The 15,814-nt window shown below is 37.5% G+C and overlaps 3 protein-coding genes and 2 pseudogenes across 7 annotated transcripts; 1 reads left to right on the forward strand and 4 right to left on the reverse strand.

Annotated features, from left to right (window-relative positions):
- Positions 1-66: 66 nt before the first annotated feature.
- On the reverse strand, positions 67-2,283 carry LOC108806674 (serine carboxypeptidase-like 15). Of its 3 annotated transcripts, XM_056988916.1 has the most exons (9): positions 2,073-2,283; positions 1,828-1,877; positions 1,611-1,733; positions 1,422-1,524; positions 1,308-1,345; positions 865-1,020; positions 596-709; positions 475-520; positions 67-396 (listed from the first exon to the last, which is right to left on the reverse strand). In XM_056988916.1, exons 1-7 carry the CDS (start codon positions 2,224-2,226, stop codon positions 704-706), a joined length of 630 nt encoding a protein of 209 aa, XP_056844896.1. In that variant the 5' UTR covers positions 2,227-2,283; the 3' UTR covers positions 67-396; positions 475-520; positions 596-703. The 3 variants fall into 3 exon arrangements, with proteins under 3 accessions (XP_056844896.1, XP_056844897.1, XP_056844898.1); XM_056988917.1 differs by lacking the exons at positions 67-396; positions 475-520; positions 596-709 and having other exon boundaries at positions 881-1,227; XM_056988918.1 differs by lacking the exons at positions 67-396; positions 475-520; positions 596-709; positions 1,308-1,345 and having other exon boundaries at positions 883-1,020.
- An 866-nt stretch (positions 2,284-3,149) lies between these two features.
- LOC108807579 (serine carboxypeptidase-like 14) lies at positions 3,150-4,350 on the reverse strand (annotated as a pseudogene).
- A 686-nt stretch (positions 4,351-5,036) lies between these two features.
- LOC108806737 (serine carboxypeptidase-like 15) lies at positions 5,037-7,475 on the reverse strand. 2 transcript variants are annotated; one of them, XM_056988900.1, is made up of 13 exons: positions 7,342-7,475; positions 7,127-7,272; positions 6,932-7,008; positions 6,738-6,860; positions 6,564-6,666; positions 6,390-6,427; positions 6,180-6,281; positions 6,018-6,104; positions 5,871-5,928; positions 5,713-5,798; positions 5,495-5,613; positions 5,262-5,421; positions 5,037-5,174 (listed from the first exon to the last, which is right to left on the reverse strand). In XM_056988900.1, the coding sequence occupies exons 1-13, from the start codon at positions 7,473-7,475 to the stop codon at positions 5,094-5,096; spliced, it is 1,314 nt and encodes a 437-aa protein (XP_056844880.1). In that variant the 3' UTR covers positions 5,037-5,093. The 2 variants fall into 2 exon arrangements, with proteins under 2 accessions (XP_056844880.1, XP_056844881.1); XM_056988901.1 differs by lacking the exons at positions 5,871-5,928; positions 6,018-6,104 and having other exon boundaries at positions 5,713-5,784.
- Positions 7,476-7,884: 409 nt separating this feature from the next.
- LOC108806738 (serine carboxypeptidase-like 15) lies at positions 7,885-12,104 on the reverse strand (annotated as a pseudogene).
- Positions 12,105-12,736: 632 nt separating this feature from the next.
- LOC130496649 (transcription factor TGA6-like) lies at positions 12,737-15,814 on the forward strand. Of its 2 annotated transcripts, XM_056988902.1 has the most exons (8): positions 12,737-12,886; positions 13,360-13,550; positions 13,706-13,777; positions 13,881-13,940; positions 14,062-14,139; positions 14,385-14,436; positions 14,721-14,992; positions 15,073-15,814. In XM_056988902.1, exons 2-8 carry the CDS (start codon positions 13,470-13,472, stop codon positions 15,463-15,465), a joined length of 1,008 nt encoding a protein of 335 aa, XP_056844882.1. In that variant the 5' UTR covers positions 12,737-12,886; positions 13,360-13,469; the 3' UTR covers positions 15,466-15,814. The 2 variants fall into 2 exon arrangements, with proteins under 2 accessions (XP_056844882.1, XP_056844883.1); XM_056988903.1 differs by lacking the exon at positions 12,737-12,886 and having other exon boundaries at positions 13,418-13,558.

Genomic DNA, 15,814 nt, shown 5'->3' on the forward strand with positions numbered 1-15,814 from the left:
TTCTAAAATATATTAAAAAGATAAGACACAAATCTTCAGAAACTATTTTTGGTGGAATGGAATGGATTAGTCCAACGTAACACTCTTCAAGTCATCAAGTTTGACACTTGTAACTTGCAGATTTTGTCATTTCTCTGAAAACGATGTTTCTTTTTATACAATACTGGATATAAGGCAATCTTTTAACAAAATAATACTCTAAGAAAACCCACAAGTACTCTATAGTAACATTTATACATGGTAGATTCATCAAACCATACACCTTTCTGCATTAATATTAGTTAGATCAGTCCAAGTCTCCATGAGTTTCTGTGATTAGAGAGGTTGACCACTTATCCACCTCTCGAACATGATTGAATTTTCCTCTGGTTTATACTCTAACGTGTGCCCACCTCCCTATATAAACCAAACCCACAAACAAATCAAGAAAAGCTCTGCATATATGTAAAAGTGCTGTGGATCAAAAAGAGCTACCTTCACAGTAGCAAATGTCATCTTGTTAGCATAAGTCTGGGTGTATCTGCAAATAAAAATGTTGATCAGCCTATACAAACGAATAACAAAAACCCTGAAAAGGCAAAAAAAAAGTATATACCCGGCGACTTTATTAAGTATTATCCATGGCCTCAATTTCTCAGTAATGGAATAGTTGAGAGACCTTATCCATGCTTGCGTTGCAACATAAGGGATTGTCATATCGTGATCACCGCTGTTCACAACCATGACAAAAGAAAAGTTTACAAACAATATTTGGTTAAGCAGAAGCTTATGAAGAAGTTATTCTCACGGTTTCGGTCGTTACCATCAATCAAAAGCCTTTACAAAACCAACTAATATTAAACTTTGTCATCATAAATACATTACCTTCTCCACATGAAGAGCTCTGCGCACATTCTCATCATTGGCCCAACAGTTAGAATGCACAGACATGCGATGCTCAGAGGGATTGCTTACACAGGGATCGGATGCGTTTGCATACTTTAGTCCTAGAATATATGTTATATATAATCCAGAAACACACTGTAGATAAAACGCACAAAGTCTGAAGTTAGTGATATTTGTATATATACTGTCTAAATTTTTTTCAGTTTGTAATCTACACTCTCGAACTCTTGAACGGCTTTCAAACAATCTGTGTTAAGAGATCAAAGCCATCCCATGAGCAAATGGAATGCGCCAGTTATCATTATTATTAAAATCTGTTACAGGATTTCCCAGGACGTAACCCTGTTGTTTTGGTTAATTCTAGATGCTCTCCACAAGGTAAATGTGTAATAAAAAAACAAGAGCCAAGATCAATTATGAACCTGAAGATTTACTAGAGGTTTACAACATAAACCATTTTCTGCAATAAAAAGTAAGAGAAATAACTTATCAACATAAACCCTTTACATAGGGATTGAGTGGTATCTGAAACTAACCATTTGAGATTTCTTGAACAATGGCGGGAACCACTATACCGGAATAAGAGTTTCCGGTGACATAGAAAGGATTTGAATAATATTCAGGATGCTTAGTAAGCCACTGCACAACAACCACCAATGAGGACAACAAAATCTCTAAAAGGTCTATGCACAAAGACATAAAAACAAATTGAGTTTTCTCTTTACATTATGAACAAACTCATTCACCAGCTTAGCTGATCTTGTGTCACTTGGAATCTCGGCAATTGAATTTCTTGAGTAAGGGAAGCCGGTCCCAACAGGCTGATCCAAATAGATTATATTGGCCACCTGAATAAAAAGAAGCAATCATCCAAAAACTTGGAGATGACCACAAAAGGTTTCTATGTTTCTATAGTCCATGAATATGTAGTAGAGAAGAGACCAATGACGGGATATCTCCATTGTCAGACTCAATGTTGAAAGACAGAGGCCCTGCATTTTTCTCAAATTGAAAACAAAACCATTAAAAAAATATTTCTTTCAGATTTGATGAAGTAGTAGAACAACTGTTCTTCCTCTGCCTCACCAACACCTATGTACCTAAACCACTTAACTCCATAAAATCAGAACACAGAGTCATTCATTTTTAAGACTGTTTAGTTTTGAAAATGAGAAGAGCAACAGAACCCGGTTTCAAGCTCGAAAGGAAGAGGCCCTTGGAAACCAGGAAGATATCTGACGGTAGATCTTGAATAAGCATGCTGAACAACAAGAAGAAGCAGCAGCAACTTGATCTCCATTTGTTTTTGTTTTGTTTTGAGTTTCTGAGTTGATGCCACATTTAGGACGAGAGGCTACGCATGCTGTCCTGTCCGGTTGCCACGAATGAAATTATTTATTTTTTTAATGTTTAATTTTGTTATGAATATAATTATTGTGCCAGACATCGGAGTCCCATTCAATCTCAAAGGGTGGAGCCAGGGCCGGCCATGGCTAAAAATTCAACAAGCTAAAGCCCAATAGATCATGTGCTTTAGGTTCTAAAAACATACTGTATGACGTATATCTTCAGAAACTATTTGTGGTGTAGATGGTTTAGTCTCCACCTATATATATAGAGAAATTGCCAAAAATACCATTTTCATAGTACCACTTTTCATGTTTACACTAACCACTTTTACCACTACTTTTAATGAAGGGTTTAGATTTGAAGGTTTAGGATTTAGGGTTAAGATTTGATGTTTTAGGGTTTAAGGTATATAGTTTAGGGTTTAGAGTTGAGGATTTAGGGTTTAGAGTTGAGGATTTAGGGTTTATAGTTTAGACTTTAGGGTTTAGGGTTTAGGATATTGAATTTAGGGTATATAGTTTAGGGTTTAGGGTATAGAGTTGAAGATTTTGGGTTTAGGATTTAGAATTGGAGGTTTATGATTTAGAATTTGGGATTAGAATTTTTAAAAGCATATAAAAACAATGATATAAGAGTTTTTACCATTTTAATAAATAAGGTATTTTTGAAAATGTGTCTTTGGTGGTGGTAAAGATGAATAATGGTACCTTGAAAGTGGTATTTTTGAAAATTCCCCATATATATAACTCTTCAAGTTGTCAAAGTTTGACATTTATAGCTTATCAATTTTTTGTCCTTTTTCTTGAAAACGAAAACTCTTCAAGTAACATGTAAACATTTATTTATGGTAAATCCTATAAACCAAAACATTAGTTTAGATCAGTTCAAGTCTTTAAGATCAATGTTTCAGTGTGTTATAGAGGTTGACTGCTTATCCACCTCTTGAACATGATTGAATTTTCCATTGGTTTATACTCTAACGTGTGCCCACCTCCCTATAAAACCAAACCAATCAAGAAAAAGCTCTGCATGTTATGTTAACGTACGTGTGCCTTTTCGATACTGTTATTAAGATGGTATGGTATGGTATGGTATGGTATGGTATGGTATGCCGTATGCTGCTTATAATGTCATGAAGACACCGAATATCAAAGTCACATCGTTTCCATTTCCCAGTAGTCCCCTCTATAGACTTTAATCACCAGTTATTAACTTATTACGTCTATGATAATATATGCTTGTCACATACCTTCACGTGCTCTGCGTACGCTCTCGTTATTAGCCAAGTATTCTGATAACGAATACCGATACGTCTGCAACACGCAACATTGTTTTCTAGTGGTTTGTTGAGTGACTAGCTATTGATCAAAAGATTCAAAGAAGCTCACATAGCAATCAGGAGATTTTGGATCACAGTTTGATGCTAGTATAAGTTCTTCATATATTCTACTAAGTTACTAACACACTGAAAATAAACCACATGCATATACTATGTTAGTGACTTAACCATTGAAGCTGCAACTAGTTTCCAGAATGTGTAACCTACCTGCTTGAACGCCTGAACCAGTTTCAAGCACTCTGTGTAGCACATTAAAATAGTTTCCTCCACATCTTCTCTTCATGGACTACAAAGTAAAAGTTTTGAAATAGTCGTTTACTACTTCATTATGGAGACAAGAGATCCTAGGTTTTGTAGCTATATATACATCATAGAGCTCATCAGAGATGAGTGCTTTTCCATGAGCAAATGGAATGCGAGCGTTCCCATCAAGCACACCGTCTGTTAAAGGGTTTCCAAGCACGTAGCCCTGTTGTTGTTGGAATATATAGAAACCTATTATTCTTACAGCTTGATAAGGTATATGGAAGTAGTTTAAGGGACCAAGCATATACTGATGAACCTTAAGATTTATCTGAGGTTCGCAGCATATGTCATTATCTGTGATGAGATGGTGAAATAACTGATCAAGAAACAGGAGTCAAAGAAAAGGTGATTGTATAGGGGTTGAAGTGATTAAATAAAAAATGTTACCATTTGAGATTTCTTGAACTATGGCCTGGAATAACAATACCAGAATAAGAGTTTCCGGCGACATAGAAAGGATTAGAGAATATTCAGGATGCTTGACTAGCCACTGCACAAATAAAGTAATAGAACATTTGATCTTCCTCTGCCTCACCTAGACCAATGTACCTAAATGATTAAACTCCAAAACTGAGTACACAGATCCATGCATTCTAAGGCTAATATGAAGAATAAGATGAGGAGGAACAGAACCCGGTTTCAAGCTCAAAAGGAAGAGGGCCTTCAATACCAGGAAGATATCTTATTATAGAACCTGAATATAACAACAAGCAGTAGTTGCAGCAGCAGCAACAACTTGAATATCCAGGAACCCATTTTTCCTCTTGGGAGTTATGACAAAACATCTTTAAACTAAAGAAAACATAGGAGTTGACTAAAATAAAAGAAAGACTAAAGCTTTTCTGTTGAATAGACTTTGAAAGAGTCGCTCTGTAATGAAAAGTTGTGCACGTGAGAAGAGACAGAGTCGCGTGTAACGTGCGTTGCAGCTGGTCTAATACACATTAGTACAATACATGCTAGATCTAACACACTTGTAATAGAATAAGAGGCAAATACTTAATCACTTGTTGGTAGCAAAGCTTAACAAAGAAAGTGGAAATAGTAAAGGAAACCAACGAGTAGTAGTAACATATAACATTTATTTATTTTATTTTTCTGAACCAAGTAACATGTAACAATTATTTATGATAAATCATCAAACCAACATGGCAACACACTTCCAGTTTATACATTAACCAGTCCCAGTCTCCAAGACTAATGTTACTGTGTGTTAGAGAGGTTGACCACTAATCCACCTTTTGAACATGATTGAATTTTCCTTTGGACTATACTCTAACGTGTGCCCACCTCCCTATAAAACCAAACCCACAAACCATATCAAGAAAGAAAAAAAAACTCTGCATGTTATGCTAATAAAGATGTGTAACAAAGAGGTAACCTTCACAGTAGCAAAGGTCATTTTATTAGCATAAGTCGTGGTGTATCCAGCGACTTTATCAAGTATCATCCACGGCCTCCATTTATCAGTAACGGAATAGTTGAGAGACTTTATCCATGCTCGAGTTGAAACGAAAGGGATTCCCATATCGTGATCGCCGCTGATGCCAGATAGAAGGTTACAAAACAAAATATTTAATGAAGCACAAGCTTGTAAAAAGAAAGTTGTGTAACCTGAAGATGAGAGATCTATAGCCTTTGATGCTGTTATTCAGATGGTATGGTATGCTGCTTTTAATGTCATGAGGGCACCGCATATTATAGTCACATCGTTTCCATGTCCCTGTAGTCCCCTACAGTTCAAATTAAACCCTCATTAGAGTTTAGTCCATTAGTTATAACCATTGATATATATATATATATATATATGCTAATATGAATTTGTCATATACCTTCACCACTTTAAGTGCTCTGCGTACGCTCTCGTTATTAGCCCAGTATTCTGATAACGAATATCGATACGTCTGAAACACGCAACCTTGTCAACATTGTTTTCTAGTGGTTTGTTAGGTGACTAGCTATTTTGATCAAAAGATGCCAAGAAGCTTACATAATTTTGGGTCACAGTTTGATTCTAGAATAAGTTCTTCATTTACTCTAAAAACACACTGAACATATACCACATGCATATCCTAAGTTAGTGATAATACCATTGAATCGCAAGTCGTGCAACTAGTTTCCAGAACGTGTAACCTACCTGCTTGAACTCCTGAACGAGTTTCAAGCATTCTTTGTTAAGAGGAAACACGTTAAAATAGTTTCCTCCACAGCTTCTCTTCATGGACTACAAAGTAAAAGTTTTGCAATGGTCGTTAGCTACTTGATTATGGAGACAAGAGACAAATGTTCTCATATATACATCATATAGCTCATCAGAGATGAGTCCCATTCCATGAGCAAATGGAATGCGAGCGTTCCCATCAAGTTCACCGTCTGTTAAGGGGTTTCCAAGCACGTAGCCCTGTTGTTTGAAATCATAGAGAAGAGGAAACACAGACTAAATCTTTAGTTCTTAATGCTTGATAAGGTATATGAAGATAGTGTAAGGAGCAAGCAAATATTGATGTACCTTGAGATTTATTTGAGGTTCGCAGCTTAGGTCATTTCCTGTGATAAAATAGTGAAATAAGTAAATAACTGACAAGAAACATGTTTCAACAAAAAAAAAACTGATCAGGAAACAAGATTCAAAGAAAAGGTGCTTGCATGGGGATTGAAAATGATAAAGGAAAAAGAGTGTTACCATTTGAGATTTCGTGAACGATGGCTGGAATCACTATACCGGCATAAGAGTTTCCGGCGACATATAAAGGATTGGAGAAATATTCAGGATGCTTGGCTAGCCACTGCACAGCAAACACAACACAGTCTTAAATGTTTGTATGCATCAAAAGGAAGATGATAGTTTGCTGTTTACCTTACGAATAAACTCATTAACCCGCTTAGCTGCTTCAGTGTCACTTGGTGTTTCAGCATGTTGATTTCTTGAGTAGGAGAATCCAGTCCCAACAGGCTGGTCCAGATATATTATATTCGCCACCTGAAAACAAGAAATGATCTTAAAAACTCGAAGTTTCATTTGGTTTGTGATCATGAGTAATATGTGTTAACCTTAGTCCATGAGTATGTAGTAGAGACCAAGGATGGGATACTTCCGTTGTATGTCTCCACCTTAAAAGCAAGCGGTCCTGATTTTTTTTTTCAATTCAAACAGATCATTAACTATTCTTTGGAGAAAAAGAAGAAGGAAGACTTCTTATAAACAAGGCCAGAGAAAGAAGAGCAGCCAGGTCATTAACTATTCACCATTCTCATAAACAAGGCCAGAGAAAGAAGAGCAGCCAGGTCCTCCACTTAACCAGACAAGAAGAGGGTCTTCTTCTGGGCTCCTCTCTGATTTTATAAAGTAATAGAACATTTGATCTTCATCTGCCTCACCTAGACCAATGTACCTAAATGATTAAACTCCAAAACTTAGTACACAGATCCATACATATAATTAATATGAAGAGGAACAATACCCGGTTTCAAGCTCAAAAGGAAGAGGGCCTTCAAAACCAGGAAGATATCTGATGACAGAACCTGAATCAGCATGGTGAATAACAACAAGCAGTAGTTGCAGCAGCAGCGACAACTTGAATATCCAGGAACCCATTTTCTCTTGAATGTTTGAGTGTTATGACAAAACATCTTTAAACTAAAGAAAACATAGGAGTTGACTAAAATAAAAGAAAGACCAAATCTTTTCTATCGAGTAGACTTTAAAAGAGTCACTCTGTAATGAAAAGTTGTGCACGTGAGAAGAGACAGAGTCGCGTGTAACGTGCGTTGCAGCTGGGTCTAATACACATTAGTACAATACATGCTAGATCCAACAACATTTGTAATACAATAAGAGGCAAATACTTAATCACTTGTTGGTAGGAAAAGCTTAACAAAGAAAGTGGAAGTAATAAAGGAAACCCACGAGTAGTAGTAACATGTAACATTTATTTATGATAAATCAACAAACCAAACCAAACACTTCCAGCTTATACATTAACCAAGATTAATGTTAGTGTGTGTTAGAGAGGTTGACCACTTATCCACCTCTTGAACATGATTGAATTTTCCTCTGGTTTATACTCTAACGTGTGCCCACCTCCCTATCAAACCAAACCCACAAAACCAAATCAAGAAAAAAAAAACTCTGCATGTTATGTTAATAAAGAATGGGTAGCAAAGAGGTAGTAACCTTCACAGTAGCAAAGGTCATCTTATTAGCATAAGTTGTGGTGTATCCAGCGACTTTATCAAGTATCATCCACGGCCTCCATTTCTCAGTAACGGAATAGTTGAGAGACTCTATCCATGCTCGAGTTGAAACGAACGGGGTTGTCATATCGTGATCGCCGCTAATGCCAGAAGATGGTTTAGAAACAATAATATTAATGAAGCACAAGCTTATTAAAAGAAGTTGTGTACCTGATGATGAGAGATCTATAGCCTGCAATGCTGTTACTAAGATGGTGGGGTATGCTGCTTTTAATGTCTTGATTGCACTGCACTTTATAACTACATCGTTCCCATTTCTCTGTAGTCCCCTGCAATCCAAATATCATCTTAAGAGTTCGATCATCAGATTGTGGTACCAATGATGTATGATGGTATTAACTCTGTCACATACCTTCAGCACTCCAAGTGCTCTACGTACGCTCTCGTTATTAGCCCAATATTCTGATAATAGATACCTATACGTCTGCAACACACAAGCTTGTTAATATTTTCTTCTCTAGTGGTTTGCAGTTGATTTAAAGTTACTTACATAGCAATCAGGAGATGTAGTGTCACAATTTGTATCTAGGACAAGCTCTTCATATATTCTAGAGACACTCTGTAAGATAAAACCACAAATTCAAAGTTAGTTAGTGAACTTGTTTACCTTATTTAGCAATCCATAAAACTTCATTCAGAATGTGCATACCTGCTTAAACTCGTCAATTAGTTTCAAGCATTCTGTGTTAAGAGGATCTACATTTACATACTTTTCTCCACAACTTATCTTCATCGACTACAAAGTAAGATTTGGTTCGTTAATTACTTTATGGGATCCCCTTACTTTACTGTGGCAAAAAAAAGAGATTGTTATTGGTAACCTCATGGAGTTCATCAGAGATGAGTGCCATTCCATGAGCAAATGGAACGCGAGTGTTATTGTCAAGATCGAAGTCTGTTACCGGGTTTCCGAGCACATAGCCCTGTTGTTGTTGGAGGAGAAAAACAAAAACAAAAACAAAAACTCTAAATCCTTAGTGCTTGATAAGGCTATATATGGAAATAACGTAGGCATCAAGTAAATGGTAATGAACCTGTAGATTTATTTGAGGTTTGCAGCATATACAATTTCCTTTTGACATTTCTTGAACGATGGCTGGAATCACCTTACCGGAATAAGAGTTTCCGGTGACATAGAAAGGGTTGGAGGAATACTCAGGATGGTTAGCTAGCCACTGCACAAGAACTAAGTCCATTTGTTAGCATGTGCAAGTAGAGCTGGAACAAGACTATGATTTTAATTTTGTTTTAAAGCTTAAATTTTTTGTTAAATAAAAAATATAAATGATAGTTTAAAACTTTAAGTTTTAACTTATATTTCTTAGTTTTAAGATCAATATTATCAGAAGAAAAGTTAAATGTATATAAATAGAACTATTAAATTTTAAAATTATATCATTAGTTCTTTAAATGTACGGTTTAATATTTATTTTGAACAATCATTATCAATAAATAATAAAAAAATCCAAAAGTCTAAGCACAAAGACAGACTGTTTACCTTACGGACAAACTCATCGACCCGCTTAACTGATCCTGTATCACTTGGTATATCAGCATGTGGGTTTCTTGAGTAAGAGTAACCAGCTCCAACAGGCTGATCCAAATATATTATATTCGCCACCTAAAAATAAGAAATTATCTTAAAACTTGAAGATATGAAGATCATGGATAAAAAATACAAAGTTATTGTTGTTGTTTGCCTCGGGTCAACTGCCGGTTCGTTACCTAGGGCTTCCTCTTCTCACCAAGAAAATGACAGTCAATGACTACATGCCCTTAGTAGAGAAGATCAGGAAAAGAATGAGCTCCTGGACTGGTCGGTTCCTCTCACATGCTGGTCGCCTTCAGCTGATCAATTCAGTCATTACGAGTCTTGCAAATTTCTGGTTAGCGGCTTTCAGATTGCCCTGTAGCTGCTTGAAAGAGATTGAGAGTCTATGTGCAGCTTTTTTATGGTCAGGGCCGGATTTAAAAACTACGAAAGCAAAGGTTAGCTGGCAAGACATATGCTTCCCTAAGAATGAAGGTGGATTAGGCATAAGATCCTTGAGAGAAATAAACAAAGTTCACTGCCTGAAACTCATTTGGAGAATTGCTTCCGCACGGTCTTCTTTGTGGGTTAAATGGATCCATTGCTACTTGATAAGGAAGGGGTCCTTTTGGTCGATCTCAGCTACTACAAACTTGGGGTCTTGGATGTGGAAAAAGATTCTGAAGATGAGGAGTATAGCAAGAGCTTTTATCCAAGTCGACGTCCGAAGTGGTACTCATACTTCATTTTGGCATGAAGTGTGGTCTCAGATTGGGTGTCTTAAGGACGTGGTTGGTGATAGAGGCATCATAGCTCTAGGCATTGATCGAAATGCTATGATGGCAGATGTCATTGCAAGTCACAGAAGGCGGAGGCACAGACAGAGTATCTTAAATGATATCGAAGATGAGATTGATAAGCTACGTGTTGGAGGGTTGCAGGACTCAGATGACATTCAGTTATGGAAGTGGGGAGAAGGGAAGTTTGTAAACAAATTCTCTTCAAAAAAGACTTGGGAGCAATTGCGGAGTCGACGTCAAATCTGTCCTTGGAGTAAAGGAGTATGGTTCTCTCAGTCAACCCCAAAGTACTCTTTCATGCTATGGATTGCACTAAGAAACAGACTACAAACGGGAGATAAAATGCAAGTATGGAATGTCTCAGTTAACACAGAGTGTGTTTTATGCCATGGAGCTCAAGAGACTCGCCAGCATCTCTTTTTCCAATGCCCCTACTCCTCAGCGGTTTGGGAAAGCTTGGTTAAAGGGCTTCTCAAGGATGATTTTTCTACTGATTGGGATACCATTGGAACAATTGTTTCTGGTACGAGTTATCCTCACACAGAGATGTTCCTCATCAGGTATTCCTTCCAGATTGCAGTCCATAGCATTTGGAGAGAGCGCAATGCGAGGAGGCATGGAGAAGAACCGAAAGTGGCTGCTATTTTGACCAATCTCATCGACAAAACGATAAGGATTCACCTCCTTGCTGTCAAGACAAAGGGCCATGCGTATTTGGAGAGGAGTCTTCGCGCATGGTTCGGAAGGAGACAAGTCCCAAATCAAACTTAAAGTTTTTGAAGATCTTTTGATTCTTTAGTAGTTGGAGTATATAAATAAAAACAGATGCACTTGATGTAACAGGTTTTTTGCTTGAATATAATTTTACATTCATTCAAAAAAAAAAAGAATATGTAGTAGAGACCAAAGATGGGACACTTCCGTTGTATGTCTCCACCTTAAAAGCAAGAGGTCCTGATTTTTTTTTTTTTTGTTCAATTAAAACAAGTCATTGACTTATTCTGTGGAGACAAAAGAAGAAGGAAGACTTGAGACTTTTACCACTCTCATAAACAAGTCCAGAGAAAGAAGAGCAGCCAGGTCCTCCAGTTAACCAGACAAGAAGAGGGTCTGTTTTTGGATTGTTCTCGGATTTAATGAAGTAATAAAACAACTGATCTTCCTCTGCTTCACCAACACCGATGTACCTGAATCCATTCAACTCCAAACTCTAGAGTCATGCAGTCTATAAGACTAATATGAAGAATAAGATGAAGAGAGACAGACCCGGTTTCAAGTTCGAAGGGAAGAGGGCCTTCAAAACCAGGAAGATATCTGATGACTGAACCTGCATCAGCATGATGCTGAATCAACACAAATAGAAGTTGCAGGAGCAGTGACTTTAGTATCCATGAACCCATTCCTTTTCTTGAATATGTTGAGTGTTAGACAAACATCTATATTTATACTTAAAAACAGAGCCGTTGACTCAAAAAAAATATGTGGAAGCTTTTCAGTTCGGTCATGTCTCTAAACCGATTATGGCTCCGGTTTAATCTTTCTTTTCTCTATAAATAAAGACCATATCTTTTTAATATATTTTTGAAGAAAAGTTAGCAGGTCACTGGGTGCATTATTTTATACAAATACTATAAGAAAACAACTACTTACGTAGGCATGACTTGTTGTTAATGAAGTAGAAGAACAGAGTTGATCTTGCTCTAGCCTCACCAACACCTACGTACCTTAATGAATAAACTCCAAAACTAAGAACAAAGAGCTATACATTGCAAAGATAATGAATAAGATGAAGAGAGGAAGAGGACCCGGTTTTAAGCTCAAAATGAAGAGGGCCTTCAAAAGTCAAAACCAGGAAGAACCTGAATCAGCATGCTAAATCAAACACTAACAGAAGCTGAAACTTGAGTATCCAAGAATCCATTTTCTTATGTTTTTTTTAAAGTGTTACAATTACAAAACAGAGGCGTTTAGAGAAAAAAACAGAGGCGTTGACAAAAAAAAGATGGTATCTTAGGAGCCGAGTTGGTAAGGGGGTTTGCACATGGGCACGTGATGATGCACGTAGGAGCGACAAAGTCGCGTGTAAAGTGCTCTGCAGTTTTGCACATGGGAGCAAGCAATCCGATTAAAGGCCAAAATTAATCTTATCAGCTATTTTGGGTGGTTTTGTAATTTAAAAACATAAGAGTTCTTTTGAGGCTAATAAAAATAGTATAGGGTTTAGTTTTGCAATTTTTACTTTAAATTTGATCGATGTTCATTTGACGATGGTTGGTGTTAGTAGAGAGACAAAAACGACGTCTCGGAGATTGAAATTACAGATCGTGCCTCTCTCTCTCTCTCTCTCTCTCTCTCTGCTCTCTTCCTTCAAATCCGATTTCAGACAACCTTTTACTCGGACAGAAGATTTCTACTTTTCAGGTCAGCTTCTTCCTCAAACTCAAACTCTTTAGCTCACGTTTTTGAGTTTCCTCGTTTCCTTGCTTTGCAGCTTACTTTTATTTTCACTTCTGTTTCTGCCTTTGGAAATTAAGTTGACTTTCTTAAAAGGCTACAAAAAAAAGTTTCAAGCTTTTGTTTGAATTTAATATGATTTTTAAATTCCATGCCTCTGTTGAATTATGTTAAAAAAGAATAGGTTTTGAATTCTTGGTGGTTAGTTATTGATTTGAATGATGAACTGCTTCTCTATTGCTTAGTTTTCGCTTTTGTATTAGATTCAAAATCCTAGTTGATGCTAAAGTACATGAATCGCCGAATCTATTTCCTAATTAAGAGGCTCAAGTAGTTAAGCTACTGCAGTGAGAGTTAAACCGGTTTTACTTAACCAATATATCGATCTTTTGTTCGTGTACTTCCAATTCCAAGCTTAGGAATTTTTTTTACCGTTGCAGTTATATAAGTTCCACTGAGGTTAACTTCTAATCTGCTGGCTAAGAGTAGTGCTTGCCTGCCTGCACAAGTGGACAGTAACCGAGGCTTCAAGTATTAGTTCAAAGTACAGATGTCTCAACTGATGATGGCTGATACCAGTTCAAGGACTGATGTCTCAACTGATGGCGACACAGATCCTAGAGATCTGGGGGTTAGCTCGTAATCTGGCTCTCAAATCATTTTTATTATTTTCTTTATAAAATGTCTGACTCGTGGGAGGCTTGAACCGGGGTTCCCTTGGGGAGATTCCACCGGTAGAGCCAAATCCACAGGGCTAATTCCTGATGTTACTTACATGCATTGCAGTCTGATAGAGGGCAAATGATGCTTGCTGCTGCTTCTGATTCCAGTGGATCAAAGGATAAGTTGGATCAGAAGGTGAGATATATTCAATCTCTAGGAATCAACAACTATCTGTCTATATCGTGCATATACATACATAACCTTGTTTTCTTTTCTTTTCTTTTCTTTTGATCCATAGACTCTTCGTAGGCTTGCTCAAAATCGAGAGGCAGCAAGGAAAAGCAGACTGAGGAAGAAGGTTTCTTTTGCATCTGTTTTTGAATTTTTCTTATATATTACTACTACTGCTTCCTTGTAACATCATCTCTAGAAGAATACCTATCTGCCATTACTTGAGCTTGTTTTCGTTTCTTCTATAGGCCTATGTTCAGCAGCTGGAGAACAGTCGATTGAAGCTGACTCAACTTGAGCAGGAGCTGCAAAGAGCAAGGCAACAGGTTTTGACTCTGCTCTCTTTATTTGGTCTGATTCTGATAAGTAAAATTTTAATGGAGGAATATAGAAAGAGACTTCACTTCAGCCAATGCCTAATGCCCACTTCAGCCGGTTGACTAGTTAGTAGAGTCTTGGATTATTAGCCTGAAGTAGAGGAGGAAAAATAGACTTATGGATCATCGTTGATAGTTTTGGTTGTTCTGGTTCTTATAAGATTCTGTGTCATGTCTGTATATGTGTAACTTAGGGGGTTTTCATCTCAAGCTCAGGAGACCAAGCCCATTCCACTGGTGGAAATGGTAATCTTCTTTTCTTCCTCGTTAGTTTTAATATTTGATCTTTTGGTAATTTATAGGAAAGATAATTGCATATACTCCATTCTTGAGTTGGCTTGATTTGATTTATGAATTGGTGATTGCGTAAGTCATTTAATGGCAAAATGGTTAGGCTTATTTAGATTTAACGGTTTCAATTTCAAGAGTCAGTGACTTTCCATATGGTTAGTGCTGGTGTAAGCTTAGGTATGTGCAAGGTGTAAGCATCATGTTTTTTTTCTTGATCTTGTACACTTGTCTTTTTGCAGGTGCTTTGGCATTTGATGCCGAACATTCACGATGGCTTGAAGAAAAGAACAGGCAAATGAACGAGCTGAGATCTGCTCTGAATGCTCACGCAGGTGATACTGAGCTCCGGATAATCGTGGACGGAGTGATGACTCACTACGAGGAGCTATTCAGGATCAAGAGCAATGCAGCTAAGAACGATGTCTTCCACTTACTATCCGGAATGTGGAAAACACCGGCTGAGAGATGTTTCTTGTGGCTTGGAGGGTTCCGTTCATCCGAACTTCTCAAGGTTTGAGCTCTGCTCTTTACAAAGTTCATAAAGAATGCAATAAAACAAATCTAATAATGGGTTCAAAACTTTTCTGGCAGCTTCTTGCGAATCAGCTGGAGCCAATGACAGAACGGCAGGTGATGGGCTTAAACAGCTTGCAGCAGACGTCTCAGCAGGCTGAAGATGCGTTGTCTCAAGGGATGGAGAGTTTACAGCAGTCATTAGCTGATACTTTATCTAGTGGAACTCTTGGCTCCAGTTCTTCTGACAATGTCGCCAGCTACATGGGTCAGATGGCCATGGCGATGGGGCAGTTAGGTACACTCGAAGGATTCATCCGACAGGCTGATAACTTGAGGCTGCAAACACTGCAACAGATGATCAGAGTGTTAACAACGCGTCAGTCAGCTCGTGCTCTTCTTGCCATACATGATTATACATCTCGACTACGTGCGCTTAGTTCCTTGTGGCTTGCCCGGCCTAGAGAGTGAACACACACAGAAATAGTGCTTTGCTCAGCTCTATACATAATCTTACAAACTCAATTCGGTAGGGATACTCCTTCCAAGAGATCGATCACAAAGCAAAAGGCCTTCTTAGATTCTTACCAAAAGCAATATTTTGGGAAAGAAGACTGCAGTTTTTGAAAATGGTTCTCTGATTGTGTTATGTGTTGTAATCTTTAGCTAATAAGGTTGTGTAGTTTCTAGAGAGAGAGAGTGATTGTTCATAAATAGATTATCAGTGTAAGGTGGTAGTAACCAACGTGACAGAAGATAAGATACTTTCAGGAACTTGAATTGTATGATGATCATAAGTCAAAAAGACAAATAAGCTTTA

The sequence above is a fragment of the Raphanus sativus genome, chromosome 6 (genome assembly GCF_000801105.2).
Source record: "Raphanus sativus cultivar WK10039 chromosome 6, ASM80110v3, whole genome shotgun sequence".
Lineage (NCBI taxonomy): Eukaryota > Viridiplantae > Streptophyta > Magnoliopsida > Brassicales > Brassicaceae > Raphanus > Raphanus sativus.